At 42.7% G+C, this 19,668-nt stretch overlaps 1 protein-coding gene across 1 annotated transcript in view; it reads right to left on the bottom strand.

The window, feature by feature from the left end:
* Positions 1–19,668, bottom strand: part of KIF26B (kinesin family member 26B) — a 317,946-nt gene that overhangs the window by 214,474 nt on the left and 83,804 nt on the right. Inside the window, exon 3 of the mRNA XM_080390457.1 lies at positions 4,812–5,345. Within this exon, the coding sequence (XP_080246583.1) occupies positions 4,812–5,345 (534 nt within the window). The remainder of the gene's footprint in view (positions 1–4,811; positions 5,346–19,668) is intronic.

The raw sequence follows: 19,668 nt of genomic DNA, 5'->3' as shown, positions 1-19,668 counted from the left end.
AGTAAACTCCAAACAAATCATTCATCACTGCAAAACTCCAGAACAAGCTGGTACTTTCTCAGAGAACAGTGTTCTTCTAAACACACATTATACATAAAGAGGAAACAGAAAGCACATACTGTAGGCTTTCATCAACTGTACACAAACAAAGCCTTTGATAACTCTCTGAATAGGTTTGAGATCATTACGCCTGGGGCCAAGAGGCTCTCAGTAGTTTCAGATCTCATTTTCCAAACTTTTGGTCAAAAGGGTCTTTTAAGTGCAGGGTAGAAAGGAACACTTTTTCCTCAAATATCATTACGTTCATAATACCCCTACTCAAATCCTTACATGCACTATCTTATTCCTTACCGAATTTAAACTTCACAACTTCAAGGTCTGGAGCAGGAGGTGCTCACCCACACCAGCAGCCACATTTTCTGTTACTCATCCTTCCCTTTCATAGCTCACGTTGTTCCTGGAACAGCTGGCCTTTTACAGTTCTTTACAGTTCCCTGGTTCTTTCTTACCTTCCTGTCACTCAAATCTACCAAACACGCTGTGCTCAATTTTTTTTATTTTTTTTTTAATAATCTGCTTAAAGACATGAAGAGATTTTATGCAGATCCAGGAAGGTAAGTAGAGGACCGAGGAAATGCCCACCATTTGATGCTCTGCACCTCACACCACAATGCAGGTAATGCCATGCTTTTGCTTTAGATGCACACTAGCGTGCGAGAGCCATGCACTTAATTTAGGTTAAAAGAGGGTGCCCATTCTAAAGAGGAACAACTACTTCTACAGAATGGAGAGCTTTTACTCCAGAAAAAGTGGTTTAGCGTAACCAGCTTAATCTAGTCACTATTTTCAACTCCTTTCCCTTTGAAAGCAAACCCTAAATCAGCCTGACCTACTGAGGACTCAAATCTATCTCATTTTTTAACGTGGTCTTTTTGTTTCAGCTACTTTAGCAGCTTTGGATAGTAAAGTACTGAAAACATTATGCACTCAATTTGGTATCGCATCCTCTACAAAAATGACAAGAAGCAATCGTTTCATCGAGGTATTTAGACTTTTGGCCCCTACATTAGCACCCCAGGCCCAAAGGTTTCTTTTTCTTCAGAAGTGTTTTGTAATAACTGGTCAGCAACAGAAATGTATTTAACACTGTGGTATCCTGTAATTCACATCAGCAGCTGCACAAATAATTACAGCCCTTCTCAGGTAAAACCTCACCACTAATTTAAATGAGTTTTCTCCGAGCAGGGAAGGATTGAAATCCCTTTGAGCGATGGAGAGATCAACAGAAAGCCTCTACAAGTGTTAAAACAGTCTGATCCCCAGGATATACAAATGCTACCTGCTGATGACTGAAAGAGCACAGTTTTCAGGCTCTGGATCAAATTCTATTAAACTTTGGCTGATATTTTCCTACCTGTATGCAACCAAAGAGGTCACTTTTCCCCTGGCCAGGTAACCATTTCAGCATTCCAGTATTCACAGGAGGTTTTAACAGGCCATACTTTTTGTTTAAGATCAGTCAATCCCCTTACCCCCCCTCTGCCCCCCTGTTTTGTAAAGGGACCACTTCCCAGCAAAATTTGACTCAGGCCCTTCCAGAAAACAGCATCAGCTGTTCATTTGTGAGCCAGACCTAGGGGACAGACAGGTCTCTGGAACCAGATCTTGGTTTCTGGCTAGCCAAGGGGTGGTTAAATATGAAATCACACAAAAAAAGGCCCAGTGCAGACTGAAGGGGTCATCTACACCATCTCCTCATCTCCAGGTGCAACCAGTTTTGCCTAAACGACTCCTAGCAGCCGTCTCTCTGGCTTATTCTTAAAGAGACTCCACTGGTGAGTCCCCATAATGCCACTATGAAACTATTAGCAAGTTTCTTTTATATCTGAAAAGCATCTCCAGTTAAAAAATAGTATTATTTCTTCTATTTTTTCAGATTTTAAGCATATAATACATTACTAAATCCATTAATGCATAAATTCACATTTGTTTTACTTAATCTTGATAGTAATTGCTCTTTCTGCAAAAGCAGTTAAATAGTGGCGTGTCATTTAAGACTTCACCTACACTACTACAGCAGCTGAGCCCTACAATATCACAACACTCATTTTATTTTTTAATCGTTTTTTCCCCCTACCAGAACTGAAATGGAAGTTGAAATTCGTTCCCCACAACAAGGTTCTAATTTTAGGCCATCTGGAGGGGAAAATCCTAAGAAGGGAGTAACATCCTAGAACTTAACAAGAGCAGGAAAGCTTTTTGGTACCTAAAATTGCCATGAATCAATTCTGAGCCACAGAATCTCACTTCCAAACTAATTTTCTCTTTTTGGTGATACTTCAAAAAGATACTTCAAAAAGAAACACAGCCTGTTTTCAAGGTAGTCAACCATTTCTGTCAAGTTATCTAAACTGTCTAACAAAAACTGATTTACAATAGGAGGTGTCTACCTTATGTCTAAGGCCATGAGACTGACTCCTCCCTGGCCATCAATTTAACAAGATTATGATGTAGAAGGGTACTGTATTCCCTGCGTGAAGTACAAGGCTTTTTATCCCAATAAATTATTTTCTATTCCTCTTAGCTAATGCACAGCGAGATTTTTCTAATCACTGTTCTTAAGGGAAGGCAAGAAAATTTAATTAATATATAGACATTCGCAAGTAAGTAGCTAGCACCTTTTTTTTTTTGTAATTCACCTTCAAATCAGAAGGGTTCTAATTAACATGAGATAGCAGATTCCTCTTCCTAGTGCTCTTCCCAGCAGAGTTCTGTATCTGTCAGTGCATAACAAAAAAATATATTTATACAGGAGAGAGTTCAAAAATATTCTCAAAATGTGTAGCAAATAAGATTGGTTTCTGCACACAAAAGCAGAAAAAGCAAAGCTCGCATCTTCCTACTAATTCAAATCACAAATTAATTACCTTTCAAAGTTTTTCTTCTTACTTGACTAATTCCCCGTCGGATACAGATACTACAAAACCAAACACTATAATCCTTTCAATGTGTTTAAAGACAAAAGCTATCATTATTCTTTGACTGGGCAATTAAATGTGATATTTGAGTAAAGTGAGAATTTTAACATTTGAAGGTGGAATCTTAAAGATAATATAAAACTCACTATCATATCAACACAGTCCATCATGGACCAACATTGCTAGGTTTCTTTGGGTTTTTTTTCAGTTTATCTGGGTTTTTTGGTTTGGGTTTTTTGTTGGTTGGGGTTTTTTTGTGGGGTGCCTTTTCTATTTCAAGGTTTCTGAAAGGAGAGAGTAGGTAATGGTTTCTGAAAGGAGAGAGAAATGGTAGGGAAAAGTCCTTAATCTAACTGGAGCCAAACTACAGGATCAGTCCAGAAAGTTTTGAATATTAGATTCTCCTTAGTGAATATTTTTAAGACAAAATGAACCATTTAGGAGCCATGACCCTTATTAAAAAGTAAACAAAACCCACATTTTCATAGAAGATGAACCTCAAAGATTGTGAATGCAATAAAACTGAACTGATTTTTGTAATACAATTAATTATTCAGTTTTCTTAATGTGCATTCCTTGTTTAGGGGTTTTTTTCTTAGATCAAACAATCAGATATTTTTATTTTTTTGCTTAGATTAAACTATGATCACATACTGGCATGCCCAAATATGAATCAGGTTCACTAGAGCATAAATCCACAAAACTATAAAGTCACATATTTTCCAGATAAAATTACTGTAGTTCATTACTGGTTTTACCAGGTCTTCTTTGGTGCATGACAACATCTTAATGCTTATGAATAACATCACTTTTTTCTGGCTGTAATATCAGTTACTCATACTGATAAATGTTAAATATTAATTTAGGGTTCTATCTTGCAATCTGTTCTTAACTTAGTAGAAAGAGCAACTTCCAAATATACTTACGTGCCTAAGGAAGCCAACAGGGATGGCTGGGAAAATTCAGAAAGAACAGGCTTATGTCGCAATCTGCAAATGCTTGGGCACTCTGAAAATCTCACCACCTGCAGTTAAGTGCATCAGAAATCCTACCCCGCTGTCCTAAAAGACCCTTTGGTCCCAGGTGTGGGTAGGTTCTACAGGTACTTGTGGGTGCGGTGTACCAGAAAACAGCAGGCAGGCCAGAGGGGAAGAAAAGAACGTGCTGAGAAGTATGCGAAAATCTCCCCAGAACTGCTAAACTCTGGAGACCAGTGGACCCAGTGAGTCCACAAGAACAGATAAATACCAAAACACCGAGAATCGGTCCAATCTGCAGAAGGCCACCAGCACACAATGGCACCAATAAGAATGCACGTCACTTAGAACACATCAATGAAGGCAGTGCCTGCTATATGTAGACAAAGACTATAGATCGTATGCGTACATGATGAACCAAAAGACCTTCTGGGTACTTCGTGAATACCAACCCAGACATCACTGGTGCACTAGGGCTACTCTCCATTTGCAAGTAAACAAGTGTGAGTGGCTCCCAGCTGTTGCTCCAACCAAGCAGTATGAGCAAAAGAACTGTGTGAGGGAATAATTGCATATACTCTATGAATAGTTATCTGCTATTAAAAACAACAGCTTGGCTCTATTATTAACAACAGCTGAATTAAAAAAAGGTGTTCTAATTAATACCGGTTGTGATCTGTGTCTGCCCCAACTCAATACCCTATCAGGGAAACAGGAATTTGCAGCACTCCTTGCTCTGATGCTCACTGTATGAATGGCTGTACTTCTACCCAACGGGAGCAAGCAGTGTTAGCATGCCCACGTCAAGCTTTGATGGGAAGAAAATGAACATATTTTGTTATTTTAAAATACTTACTTGGTAGGGATATAGAGTGACGCCATTAGTTCTTGACAAAGACCAGGTGCCATCAAGGTACTGATGAGCCTGGATAGCCACAGAGTTGAGAACGTTACCGTTGCTGGGGCTGGTGGCCATTTGAAAGCTGACCTTGGCTTGGTGTCCAGGAGAGCCATTTTTCTTCTCCACCCCGTTGACAATTCCTAGACTGTTGGGTTTTCCACTGTGTTTGTTGGCAATAAAGCCTGTATAATTAGATGTAGCATAAGGAGCAGGCACGTATGCCCAGTCCCTGGGCTGCAGGCTGCCCATGTGCCGGGGGCTCACTAACGTGGGGATGTTGGAGAGAGGTGGGGGAGAGCCTGGCGAGGCATCATAATGTTCGGAGTTGGCAGCTTGCTCTAAGGTCAGCACCATCTGAATGGCCTCTTGCTTCAACTGGTTCAGGTGCGTGGCACAAACATCACATCTGTTGTCCTTCTCATTCCACGCCTTACGAATGGTATTGGGGACTTGGAGCTTGTCATGAATAACCGAAGAGAAGCCTGGGTCCTAAAAATCAAAGAGAAAAGGGAGAGGGGGGGACAGGAAAGAAATGTTTAACCATGGTCACCACAGTGAAACATTATTACTGCTGATTGTGCATTTCAAAAGCCAATTTATGAGATAAGCTTAGAATGCAAACAAAGGCCATTAGATACAGTCAACATATGCCAGCAGCAGAGCTGAACAAAAATGAGAAGCTAGATTGTGTTGGAAAGAAAAAATTCTTTAACTTTTACTGATAAGTGGCAAATATAATAATTCCACTGCAAGCTTTAATGCATGGCAGAGAGAATGAATTAACTTGCTTCACACCACTGCACCTAATTTCTGGCTTGAACGAAATCTACTCTTAGTTACACAGGTGAGATCAAGAGCAACTCCACTAAAACCAGTGGGCTTGTAGCGAGGTTCACAAATCCATCTACCTATCAATGCCAGCTTTTGGTGCTCAGAAAATCCAGGAAATACTCTGCAACAAAAATGTAAAATTTCAAAGCCTGCCTGTAAATAAAATAAAAAAATTAATAAACACAACAAAAATCCAGAAGTACCATCACTCTCCCCAAATCCTTTTCAGAATTCAAAACAGATGGATATTTCAAGAGCTTTTTGGCATTTCATTTACTAAGAACACATTTTTTTCAGCCAGAAAAAAATCAACAACTTTTCTGTTAATGAAATGTTCTAACACTATTTGGGTATCTGCTGATAATGTAAAATAAACCAGTAATTTTATTTAAAAAAAAAAAATAGAAAATAGGGTCAATAACTTTTAAAGAATAATTTTCTTCTTGGAAACATAGTTTTGGTGCAAAACCACATGATCAGGTTTAAAACCTCTTGCCTCATACCCTTACCTCACGGGTAGATCTGTGATGGGTAGTCACTGGTGCTCTCCACAGAGCAATACACCACCCTGATCTGGCTACAGTCATTGGGTGCTGGCCAAAATCGTGAAGTGCTTCAGTAAGCTGTGAAGCCCAACAGCAGCCTCAGCAAGGGTTTATGACCAAACTCGCTTAGTTCTTACAGTATCGTGCAGTTTTAGAAACACGCAGCAATGATGTGTGTGTTACACAGCAAACAATGGCAGTTACGTGGTGGAATTCTCTCTTGTGCAGTTTTGCTTTGGAAATATTTCCTGGAAATTTCACACCACATTTTTGTGGTTTTACAGACCAGGCAGTGCAGACTTCACCTTCCCCTCCTTAAGTCTGGAGACTTATTGGTGTATTTTCTTACGACTACTCAAAAAAATTTACAATCATTAGCATCAGAATTATTTAATTGTTTTTCTCTTTGGCTTTGTGGCTTTATCAGCCACTGAAATCAGACTGGGGAGGGCAGCGGGAGGGGGGGAATCACAGAAATAGACACCACCCTTATCAAGTAATTTGATGAACGCCATGCCATCCAAGATAGACAAATTTCATGTATTGATAGTTTGGCTGCCCCGGGGAAGAATGAGTAGGGGGTAAAATACAGGGCGGGAAGGAAATCGTTGATAGAGGGTCATATTCATTATTATCCGTCTTTATTATATACTCGAGTATTTTATTTTCACTGTTTAACTACCGTGAACAGCTCCTCAGCATGCAGTGATTAATTGATTCATAAATCATGGTGCCTTTTTATGCTCAGCAGCAAAAGAGCAGTTCTAGCCCCAGAAGCCCAAGAGAGTCGTATAAGATGATGGGAAACAACAGGAGCCTGAGATCTGATCAAGCCTCAAGCTGGTCATTTCTATTCTATGCACAAAGGGGGTCAGAGCATCAAAGTGTGTCAGGAAGGCAGGAACTGGATTCTGCACCAACCCTCCCCCCTTACCCTTTGGGAAAAGGGACTAGTGGAAATCAGGGGGAAAAAACAGGATGCAAAAGATGTCAAATCTTATTTTCCAACCCAGACCATAACTAGGTCAGCAGATCACATCAGATATAGGCACCCTGTCCATGATGTCAGGTATGCAGGGAACCGACTTTCTACTTTTCCCATAATGAGCTAGACAAAGCTACCTATATAGCTGAAGTGAGGTGTGAGTCTTTTTTACAGGCTGCTCCACGTCAGTCCAGGAAAAAATCCTTGCCAGCTCTTCCTTCAGCAAGCTAATGCCACAGAGCTAGCTGTTGTTCTTTGAAAGTTAACTTCCCTTAGGCAACTGGGCTTGAACCCAGGTAATTATATACAACATTCAGGTCCAGCAGCAGTTCAACATGGAAATTCCTGGATACTATGATAAATATTCCAAGGAAATAAAGCCTGCTCTAAAGTAAGCAAATGTCAGCATGATATAAATACTCAAGTAGCACACCAGCTTTAAAGAGTGCTGGACAGCAGTGAATTCAGCTTCATCTCGGTGTTAAAACAAACATCAGATCATTCCCTGATACAACAATAAACAAAGAGAGAGAAGGGAGGACGGGAGGGAAGAAGGAAGACTGTTCCTCCTCAGGAGCCAAAAGGAGGAAAACAGGCACAACCTGAACTGATTGCTCCAAAGACTGGCTCTACTAATCTATCAGACTCTACTAGACGGACAGTTCAACACTGGAGCTGAGTCTGGAACATGAAACAGAAAAGCCTACAGGACAGCAAATAAATTTGGAGAAACTCAGGTTCCAGTAACACACTAGTCACTTTTTGTTCTCAAACCAAATCTGATGGAGCCTAAAAGAGCATTTACCTTCTTATTCTGCACTGGGCAGCTCCACTGTAATTTCACAGAAGCATCAGTTGACAGGCTCACAACATGTTTAGCAGGAAGGAGGCCAAAGCTGGACAGTCACTACACCCTTGCTCAAATAGCAGGGAAATGCAGCTACACAGCACTTTCAGCATTTCATCTGCAAGCAATCATCTGCACACATTCCCCCAGGAGTTCTTATTAGTTCAATAAACAGCATCTTGTCCCGTAGGCATACAACAGTGTCTTGTCCCATATGAAATAGTGATGGGCAAGCCCCACTGGATAAGCACTCCACGCTAGCTGCAGTGAGCAGCAGGAGTTGGAAAGGTTATACTCGCTGCTGAAACATGTGAGGTCTAAGAAACCCCACACTCCCTGGCATGAGAGCAGGTTTGCTTGTGAAATCTGAGGTTGACACTGGAAATACCATTTATATTTTGGCACTCATTTCTGCTTATGACAGAACAAAGTGCAGTGACACTGAAAACTGAAACAGAACTTTAAAAATCACAAAAGGGTTTGGTTTGAGTTCGGGGCAAAGGTTCAGGATGGTTTCTCTTATTGCTGTAATGGTTCATCCATCTTTAGTATAAACAGCATTACTATAAACTCCTATTCCTATAATAAACAAATGAAGGCATGTAAGAGGTCTGAAAGCTTCAGGATATCAGTCACAACACAGACCGCAGCATAAATGCACAAGGCAAGCAGTGAACTAAACAGAGCTCAGGCTGAGCTTTGCTGCAAGGAGACTTTTCCCATTACCTTCCAGTTTTCAAGCTCAAGTAAACACCAACTCCAGCTATATTTAGTTGTTCATCTTCTCCATTGTAACTCATCTTTGGTGAGGAACTGAAAACCCATATGGGAAAGACAGAAGAGAAAGGAAGCTTTGCTTTTTAGACACCCATCACGGACAGGTATGCTGAGGAATTCTTGCTTTACCCAGTGAAAATGCACCCAGTGAACAGGCACTAGTTAAGAAACGCTGAAGTACATGGATGGTTGTACCAGGGTAAATGTGGTCCTGACCTCATAGAGGAGGAGGAACAGCACTACTGCATGATCATGTAAGGTAATGAAGAAGTATCCTCGTCTCCTTCATCTCCCTTTGTAAATCTGTGCCTTGCTCTATAGTTTTCATGACATTTTAACTCCATCACTAAGAAAGCAGACTACAAAGAGAATAACCCTTCCCTTCCTGCGGCTCAGCTTGGTGCCCCTCTTCCTCAGCAGAGGAAGCAAACAGCCACTTCCAGCGTGAAGCACAGACTGTTTCACACATACTCAAATTTCACACAGAGCTCACACAGAGACACGATGAAAGCAGGCAGAGCTCAGCTGGTGGACAGTGAGGCGGGCAAGAAACACGATGAGCAATTTGCACTTCTACATGTTACACAGAGCCTAGCTGATCATAGATCCATGTGCAAACACCTCATACACATACTACTCTTTTGCAAACAAAGCGCGAGCAGACACTAATGTAGGACATACTCTGTAAGATTTTGTGCGTGCCTCTCTTTGATTTGGTCAACTATAGCCTAAGCAAGTCAGACACTGGAACCCTATGCCATTACTCTACCTCCAAGAAAACTCAACTATACCAAAGGATCTCAAGACCTTCTTATCAAACTGTGTTCTTCAACACCAACATTACTATTGCTCTTCAGGGAAACACAAAGCATTCAATACTAACTAAATCACAGAGGCCAGCTTCTGCTTGAAGATGCTCATGGAAGACTCACGGAGTTCTTTTGTTTCTGACAAGGTCCAGGCAGCAAAGACTGCTGGTGTGTAATCCATCACACAAGGTGAGGGGAGAAGCAGGGGAAAGCAACAACCTAAGTTCTGCCCAGGCAGAACTGTGTTTTCCAGACTCTCACTCTCCACAGGCAGGGAGTAAAAGAACTAATTAAGAAAATTAGTAGGAGGGAAGTCTTCACCCTGATAAAAAGCATATGTTTTTCCATGACTGTGCAAACATCTCTGCTCTAAACACAACCCTGTTAGTCTATGGTTGGTCACTGTTTGGAGGGGGGGAGGAATCCCCTCTGTTCTTTCTCTCTTGAGGGTGTATTTTCCAGCCCAATAAAAAGATTATGCTTGTAAATTTACTTTCCAGAGGCACTCAGGCTATTTTCCAAGTGACTTTGCACCCTAACATAAACGTATCCTATCATCTTCTAGGCTACATTTCAGAGATTTGCTGTTTTCAGCATTCCAGAGCCCCAACAGTTGAAAAAATGCTCCTTACTGTTTGAATGACACCACTTCTGTTAAAGCAAAAGTATGTTCAAATAAACTGAAGTCAACGGGAGATTTTCCTCGAAGAAGCATGACAGGATACACACTATGACTGTGAATTAGTAACGCCATACCATCAAACTGAGCTTGGAACCCTTGGATAAAAACCGGTTATCTTTGCTAAGTGAAAACTGAATCATCTGAATTATCTAAGGTGGCAGGATCTCTGCTAGCACAAGCAGTGTCTTGGGAAGTAAAAGCCAAAGTTGCACATAAGCAAGACGCAGGGGCAGTGAGGTAGCCTCCCTTTTTCTGTTGCTCTGTACACAGCAACTGACACCTCTGGGAAGGACCACACTGCCTTACCCTCCCTGTCACAGCAGCCTTCCCTCACGCCCAACACGTCTTCTTCACATAAGCCATCCGCTACCACCCCTAGCTGAGCAAATTAACTTATCTTTGCTAGAAAAGGAGAACACAGCTCCCTCTCCTCCTTCTGAAACTCTCTCCTTTCCCCAGCAGAAGTACTGTTACTATTTGTTGGGGAGAGGAAAGAGGAGGCAGTCCGGGAGATGTGTAAGTAGGAACTTGAGCAAAAGGAGAGACAGAGGGCATGGGAAAGCACAGTGGAATAAGAAAGAGGGGTTTTACATCAGCCTGTTTCCAGCAAGCTCCTGTAAAAGGCTGTCTTACCAACAGTAAAACCTCCGCAGTGTTATCACATCCTGCCTCTTTAACTAAGTAGCATTTTTGTCCCTCAAACCTGAAGAACTGTTTTCTGCTGCTGACTTGAGCCTTCGCTTTCAAAAAGGCCATGAGAGTGCTCCCTGTCCTACAGTCGCTATCTTCAGAACACATCTAGGGGACCAGGTCTCTTCAGGGAGGGGGGTAAAAAAAAAATCAAATCTTAATCCTGTCTGGTATAGCACTTGCAACATTACTATTTTCAAGATGTTTTTCTTGAGCTGGCACATACTACTGACATTTGGACTTTTATAATTTAACATTTGTCACTATAAACCAGCTACTCTGCAGCCAGAAAAATATGCTGCTTTGGTTTAGTCTCCTTGTCTTCTTATCTGAAAGAGACAGAAAGTCTGAGCAAGACTCACCTTACAAACTTCCAGCAGCAGGATGCAGAAGAGACAAAACCCTGGAAAAATAGGAGGATTGAAAATGGAGAGGAGGGACAGAAGAAGGGGGAAAACAAAAAGTGTTTTCTAATTGCTCCATGGATTGGCTTATGGCTGTGGTGATGGATCAGCACTGACAGACTTACAGCTGTACACATCTGGCACACAGGTGTTTGTGTTAGCATTTGATAGCTAGACAGCAGCCAGATTTTTAATTGAGTTGGGAAGAAGAGATGAAATAGCAGCAGGAAAATCTAAATATACATTCAGTGGTGCAAATCCAAGCCTTGCCCAATGATCTCTGCTATGCAGTTGTCTAGAGCTCTCGCAGCCCAGACTGAATCTGTGCCCACAGCGTGCACAGGGTATCCTGGAGGGAAGCTTCTTCTACAGCTATTTGTTAGACAAACTCAGCCGTTGCCAAATGGACAAAATTTGTCAGCACCCTTTTTACAGCACAAAGAATAGGAACAAATTCATAACTGCCGAAGCCTCATCACTTGTGCTGGAAAAAAGCAGCTCCATTCTCTCCTCCTTGCTTTGTATTTTTCTGTCTGAATGTTGAAGGATTGCATTTGCTTTCTTAGCCACCAGAGCACACTATGAGCTTGTGTTCGACTGATTATTCACCTTGACCCCCTAGTACTTTATACATCATTGCTATAAGCAGTCTTGTGCCGTACATGCAACCCAGAGGTTTCACAGACACGTTCTCGCCCAAGTATTCAGTCACCCCACAGAACTCGGTTGCTGTTGCTGCCTCTCCACCCAGCTGGAGTCCAGCTACAAATTTGATCTAAGTATGTGAGGATTAGATGCTTTCAAGAGCTTACAAACTATTAGCTTTATCAACCAAATGTTTAGTCACATTCCTCATCATAGGGGCAAATGCGATAATACCTTTTTTTCATAAAATCCTTCTGACTGCCATTCACAAAGACATTGTTCTTTACTGTTGATGTCCTGTTACCCACCCTTTCAAACTCATCTAGGATAAGCATGAAGCATGACTGACCTATGATTACATGGCCCAGACCTGTTAAAATACTGGAATAACATTAGCTTTTCTTTGATCCTTTCAAATCTTTCCATTATTCCAAGCTCTGATAAACATCAAATTAACAGATCATTTGAACCCCTTTGAGTAACCAGGCTACAGCAGCAATGACTGTTCTGACACACCTCCGCATTTTCAGAGTTTAGCTTGCTCTTCCTGTGAGAAGAGCAGTACAGTTCTTTGATGAATGCCAGCACTGAGCTGCTATTGACACTGTAACCAGTGATTTCTCAAACAGCTGTCACACCTGGAGAATAGTAACTAAACAGCACGAGAGTGTGAAAGTCAGGACAGTATTTGTGACACTATAGGCTTGCTGTTCTAATTTACAAAGGGGTTTGTAGCAAGCGGAAAGCTCTTGTAACTGTTTTTAAACAGGAGGTTCATATCCCTTTTGTTTTAGGCGAATAATCATCAGAAAAACGTATTTTTATTTCACAGCTTAGCATTCTCAAAAGAACCATTCAGTTTGTAACATTTTTCATCAAGTCTGTTCAGCTTAAGCACATCTACAATGGACATGCATCAGAGAATCAAAATTTTCTGTCCTATTCAGCTTATTTTTGTATCCTGTTTTTTGTAAACCATTTCTGCATGCTCGCTCTTATGCTCTTCTCTTCACTAAGAAATATTACTATCTTTAAATTGCATGCAAAATCACTGTTTTGGAGGGGGCAGGGGAGGAGGATCACTAGATTGATACAGGCTATTGGTGGCTTTGACAATGGGTAAAGAGTTTTACCTTTGTATCTCCAATCTCCCTTTTGGTTTTTGGGTTGTTTTGGTATTTTTAATTCGTTCAGCTTTTGAAAAAAAATTTACTAGTCTCTACACATCAGGTTTCCAACCTGGTTCAGCAGAGCTACCTTCCGTTCATCTTGGATGTGGTCTTCTCTAGCGACACTCATTCAGGGTCTACTCTAGATTCTTTTCTGCCACTGTCAGATTTCCACCCTTCTCACCTTGACTGGAGAGGCGTTGGGAAGGTCAAGGATATGGATTGACTAGAGTTAGAGTATTGCAAGCCTTAGTACAGCACTAATTATGGTCAGTTAAAACCTGAAGCATTTTACTGCAGTTTAAAAAAGCCATTTGAAATTCACACTTCAAGTTGACTTTCTTTTATATCCTTGAATATGAAAACACCAGGCAACCCAAGTAATCTTAGCAAAACTGCAAGTAAAATCCTTTCCACTTTACTCAAATCAGACAGAGCTTATCTGTGTGCCATCTAGGAGACTGAAATTAATTTTGTTTCTAACCACTGGGAAAGTATATCACAAAGACAACAGTCACTTCACACTAATAATGAAGTTTCTCCCATGCACATTCACAGTCAGAGGCACATGAAAATGTGAAACGTATTTGCCTCTTCTCTAACATGTCCATTTTGCATTAGATAGATAACATTGTTAAAACATGCCATTTGGAAATAGAAGTGATTCTCCCCTCTGCACTGATTCTCAAATCTTTGTACACGCAGAATGTTCCAGGCTACACACAAACTTGCATTTATCACTCAGCAGCAGTCATATCTCACACTAGGTGTTGACTGGGGATTTCCACCAGCCTTTTATCCCGACTGAACTAAAGAACATGCACCTCGACATCTGCAGAACTACTACATGCCTTCTTTAGGAGTTATCTCCTTCATGTCAATACACCAAGAATTAGGCAAGTGGGATGTGTGAAAGCTGGAAGGTCAGCTGAGACCATGGAGAACAGTCCCAGATCACTGTGCAACCCTTGAGGTTGCAGAAGGAGAAGACAAGACGCCTTCTTGAAGCTGATGGTGTGAATTGGGGGGGGGGGGGGGGGGGTGGGGTGTGAAAGAGAGGGAGAGGAGAAATCAAGACAATGGTCTATGAAAGGATTCTTTTTTTTCCAGCTAATTTCTGATACAAGTAATTTGAAGGTCTACTGATGGGGTCCACAAAGATGGGATTACTAACCTAGAAGAAAAATCACAACATCTCTATTAATGTGTCATATGCCACCTTGCTTTCCCAAAAGACTTTATGCTGTGTTTCAGGTGGACAGAAGTTGCACAAGAGCATCCTATAAGCAGCTCTGAAGTCTGACAGCACCTGTCTGAAACATCCTCCTTGACACACACCAAGCCTGCAGTGAGCTGCTGCTTTGAAGAGTAGCCACATACCAGGTGCTGACAGCCCCTTGCTCCACAGGCAGCTAAACGTCCCCTGCTGTCTAGCCATACAGGCTCTCAGTCTCACTTCGATCTGCTGCATCTTCCTCCCCCAGTAACATTTGGCCTTTTATCATTTACCACCTCCTTCTCAGCCCAAGCCATTCACCCACGAGAGGGCTGCTCTGCTTGCTCCTGCCTCAGGATTCTTCAAACTCCCATCGTGTCCCAGTTCAAACTACTTTGCAATGACTCAGTCTCTTGGAAATCCCCTTTTTTCCTTGGAGAGGGAAAAGCACAACCATCCTGTTCCTTTCCTGCCAGCAATACCATGCCTGTGTTTTCTCCCCTGGTTTGCACAGCTTTTTGGAGTCCAGCCTCAGGCTCAGCAGGATTATCAGGTACACAGCTCCCAGATCCAGCAGATACCCTCTGACCTTTCTCCTGCCCCTCAGCTGTGATGCCCCTCCTCACTCTGTGCACTAATCCCACCTTCAGGTTAATTGATACTGTACTTACCACTTTGGATGTACACGACATTATTCATTATTTTTATTAGAACTTGGTATTGGTTCTATTAATAATGTGAACTGAGAAAAGAAAAATCCCAGCCTAACCCACCGATGTTTTTTTCCTAGCAGTTTTACATTATCTCAGGGTGGGTTACATTTGCTTCTGAAAGCTCCTCAGCTTTGATGTAATACCAGACGGTAACCAGATATAGTTATGTATTTATAGCTGTTTCCATTAACACAGTTATATTAAGAGCTTGTTAATGATCTCATTATCAAATTGTCTAATTATGGTTTCGCTTAATTTCTTTTGTGCGTATGGAATCACTTGTAATTATTGCCTGTGATCCCTGGAACCCCTAAAATGAGATTTAACATATCAAAGACTTTTATTTGGAAGTGAAATTTGTAGCTGTAAATACACTTCTCCCCAGAACTTTATCACTTCTGATGCCCCCATATTCCACACATTTCTCACACACAGTAGCTTAGATATATTGATTCCATTTTTATGCTTGTACAAAAATATTAGAGACAAACAAAAACGCACCACAAAAGTCAAAATCCTAATCTTAGAAGGTGCTGAGTGCCCCCAACCTCTATGCAACCAAAGAAATCTAAGAGCATTAGAGCAGCCATGAAAGAACATCTATTCCACCTAGTATACAGGGCAGGAAGCGGAGCACACCTCAGCCTTTCAGCTGGGAATAATTTCAGGAGCAAAGCTGTTTGCAGGTTTCCACTCCAGTTGCAAGATCAGCTTATGTTTGGTTAGCAAGTATAAATATTTGGGGTATGCAAAGGGGAGGAAGAAGAAAAAAAAAAGATCCCGAGAAAAGCTAATGAAAGTCACAAGAATCTGCCAGCTCTCAGCGGGAACAGAATTACACTGTCACAAGTGTCTCACGGGCAGTATGCGGACAAACTGCAGCGCATGCGACACCCTTGCAGCAGGCAAAGCGCTATTCTCCAGCCTTAGGGCAGTTGCACTGCTTGACTATGCCAGTACAGCTCAAGTGGTAGAATGTGTGTTATGACAAGCCTGTAACACGCAGTCTTTTTCTCTTATGTCGGCTGCAAACGTACCTGCTAAATTTCATTAAACTGTGTTTGCATGTGAATTTCTACATAAACTAAGCTGTATACTTCAACATATGCTTCAGCTCCAATTCAGCAGACTCTGCCCGCATCTGCTGAGGCAGGGATTGCACGGGATTTGGTATTTTGTGCCAAGGGTAGGTGACAGAGACTGGGTTGAGGGGCTGGTGAGTGCAGGAAGATGCATGGGGAAGATAAAAAGCTGTGGTCAGGATGGAAGCTGTCAGGCTGCTGAGTGTGGCTTTACATGAGAAAAGAGCTCCAGCTCCACTCACTGTGGCTTTTGCAGATGCCAAAGGACCTGCTTTTGGTGCTCCCTTGCAAGGTGATCCAGAAGGCACCCACCACACCAGCACTGACTCAAGCTGACACAGCTGCATGATGCCAGGCGGCTCTAAAGGAAGGTACCAGCCTGGGTCCAGAGGCTGATGGGTCACTTGGCTGCCAGGCATCTGGTGCTGTGAATACAGCAGAAACCTTCATGGATCTGAAGCCGGCTGAAATTGGTAAAGAGAACAATACAATGCTGTGGGCCTTAGTCAGCCCCCTGGGAAAGCTGCTGCTTCTGAACACTGACAGCCAGAAGCAAGAAACACGGTGTAACGCTTACCACTGCGCTTCTGCCAGGCTGCTAAATGCTCTGTCTCAATACATATCTCTACAGTCAGATTTGTGGCATCGAGGGAGCTTTGGAGTACAACTAATAATGTCCTTTGTTGTTGTCACCAACTAAAACAGAACATCCCAAACTCAAAAAGTAGGCATCATGTCAGTTCAGGACTATTGCGTTTGTTTAAAAATACTCACACTGTGCAACCCCTGGCTGTCACGGCCTCCACAGCCTGTATCCCATCCTCCGTACCCTCACAAAATCCCAAAGAGTTCAAATGGTGGAGGGTACGACAGGGCTCAGTTGGGAAGCGTTCTCACCAAGGTCTCAATGAAAGCATTCAGAGCTGAAGGAGGCCAAGCGCTCCCCTCCCCACATCCATTCACTGTGAACAGAAGCCTCAAGCCCTTGCTGTGGGACCACAGGGGACAGGCACATAATGAGCCCTCACTGTCAAACAGCACGGTGTTGCTGGCCCCCCATGACACCAATCTACAAGTGTGGGCTAAAAACATGCCTCCCCCACTCCCACCACAGCTCACATTGTCCTGAATAAGCTGACTGCTGACAAGCCCAAGAGGGGATCAGGCTCTTGACTTGTGTGGTCTGATGAAGGCTAAGATTACAAATCTTTTTCCAAATAGTCCCCAAGTGAGCCACGCAAAACAAAACAAAATAAATAAAAAAAAAAAAAAAAAAAGAAAAGAAAAGGAGGAGGAGGGGAGAAAAAGCTTCCAGTACAGCTTGGTAATATTAGCCAGCCTTAAACCAAAATACAATGTTCCTCAGGTTACCGTGTCAGCTGAAAAGCTCTCTAACCAGTGGGGAGGAGAACGGATTCCCAACCTTGTAAAGACTAAAGACACTGATCATGACTTCAGACTAACACAGGGCTCCTTGTGTACCTAGTCACAGCATCATCAGTAGCGAATAGCATCTGAAAGGATGAAGATATTAGTTCTAGAAGTAGCCACAGCCACTATGGCACTGATCTTGCAAGACGCTGAATGAGGCTATAACCCTCTCCCTCTACCCGATGGCACCTCCTGCAATTAACGTACAGAGCAACCCTCCATAAACTCAGGCTCCAGGTTCTCTGCTACTGATTCAGCTCTATAGATTCAGAAATCAAACCAAATTTAAGTAAACTTAAACATACCTCCTTAAACAAAAATTATTTACAATCAGTTGAGTAACCTAGTGGCCTCTTAAAATACCTTGTAAGAATTTCAGCAGGCACTGATTAATTCAACATGCTGTAAAATCTACATACTTGCATAATTCATGCAACCTGAAGAGAAAAAAAAAAAAAAAACAACCTACTCTTTGTTATTTATTGACAGACAAGCTAACAAGTATGAGGCTCTGGAACCTGAGGGCCAGGAAAGTGATGATGTGGACGAAGGCCCGTGCAGGTTGGAAGAGTTGCCTAGGGAGAGTCGGTCAACTCCGCGCACCACGACCAGTTCCAGTAAGAAAAGAAGAAAGGTGGTTGTCACCAGTGACTCCACTCTGAGAGGAACAGAGGGACCAGTCCACAGGGAAGCCTGCTGCCTCCCTGGGGCCTGGGTAAGGGATGTTACTAGAAAACTCCCTTGTCTGGTACAGCCCTCTGATCTTTATCCATTACTGGTTTTCCAAGTGAGTAGCAATGAAATCCAAACAACAAGATGTCTGAGGGCAATCAAGAGAGACCTCAGGGCCTTGGGGCAACTGGTTGAGTGATCAGGAGCACAGTGTTTTCTTCTATCCTGCCAGCTGCGTGGAACGATGGTGCGTGTAATTGGAAGATTGCACAGATCAGTACCGGGCTCCAGGCCTGGTGTCACCAGCTGAGTTTTGGGGTTTTTGACCATGGGTCAGTTTACACAGCACCAGACCTGCTGGCAACAGACAGGGTTCACCTGTCTCAAAGCGGGGAAAGGATCCTGGGTCAGGAGTTAGCAGGGCTCATGGCAACAGCTTTAAAATAGATTTGAAGAGGGAAGGGAATAAAACCAGGGTCCCTAGAGATGAGCATGGGAGGGAAGCATGCCAGGGCTGGAGGTGAGATCGATAGCACAGATGAAATGCATCTATGCCAATGCCCAAAGCATGGGCAACAAACAGGAGGAGCTGGAAGCCATCATGCAGCAGGTAGAGAGTCACCATCACAGAAACATGGTGGGATAACCTGCATGACTGGAGTGCTGCAATGGATGGCTATAAAGCCTCAGAAGGGATAGGCAAGGAAGGAGGGGTGGTGGGGTAGCTCTGAATGTTAGGGAGTGTTTCAGCTGCCTAGAGCTGAATGGTGGTAACAAGAAGGCTGAATGTTTATGGGTAAGGATCAGTGGGAAGGCCAACAAGGCAAATGTCCTGGTGCGTGTCTGTTATAGACCACCCAGTCAGGATGAAGAGGCAGTTGAAATACTCTACAAGCACCCCAGAAAAATCTCATGATCTCTAGCCTTTGTTCTCCTGGGAGACTTACTGGATGTTCACTGAAAATACAACACAGCAGAGAGGAAACAGTCTGGGAGGTTTCTGGAGTTTGTGGAAGATAAACCCCTGGCACAGCTGGTCAGTGATTCCCTGCTGGACCTGCTGTTTTCAAACAGCGAAGGACTGGTGGGTGATGTGGTGGTCAGAGGATGTCTTGGGCATAGTGATCATGAGATGATAGTTTTCAGTTCTCAGAGAACTAAGGAAGGGGGGTCATCAGTGGACTTCCAGAGGGCCAACTTTGGCCTGATTAAGAGCCTGATTGACAGGGTCCCTTGGGAGACCGTCCTGAAGGGCCAAGAGGTTTGGGAAGGCTGGGCATTCTTCAAGAAGGATATCTTAAAACTTGCAGGAAC

Source organism: Falco punctatus (assembly GCF_963210335.1).
Source record: "Falco punctatus genome assembly, chromosome: 5".
NCBI classification, from domain to species: Eukaryota; Metazoa; Chordata; class Aves; order Falconiformes; family Falconidae; genus Falco; species Falco punctatus.
The sequence above is the reverse complement of the archived record's forward strand: the minus strand, read 5'-3'. Positions and strand labels throughout refer to the sequence as shown.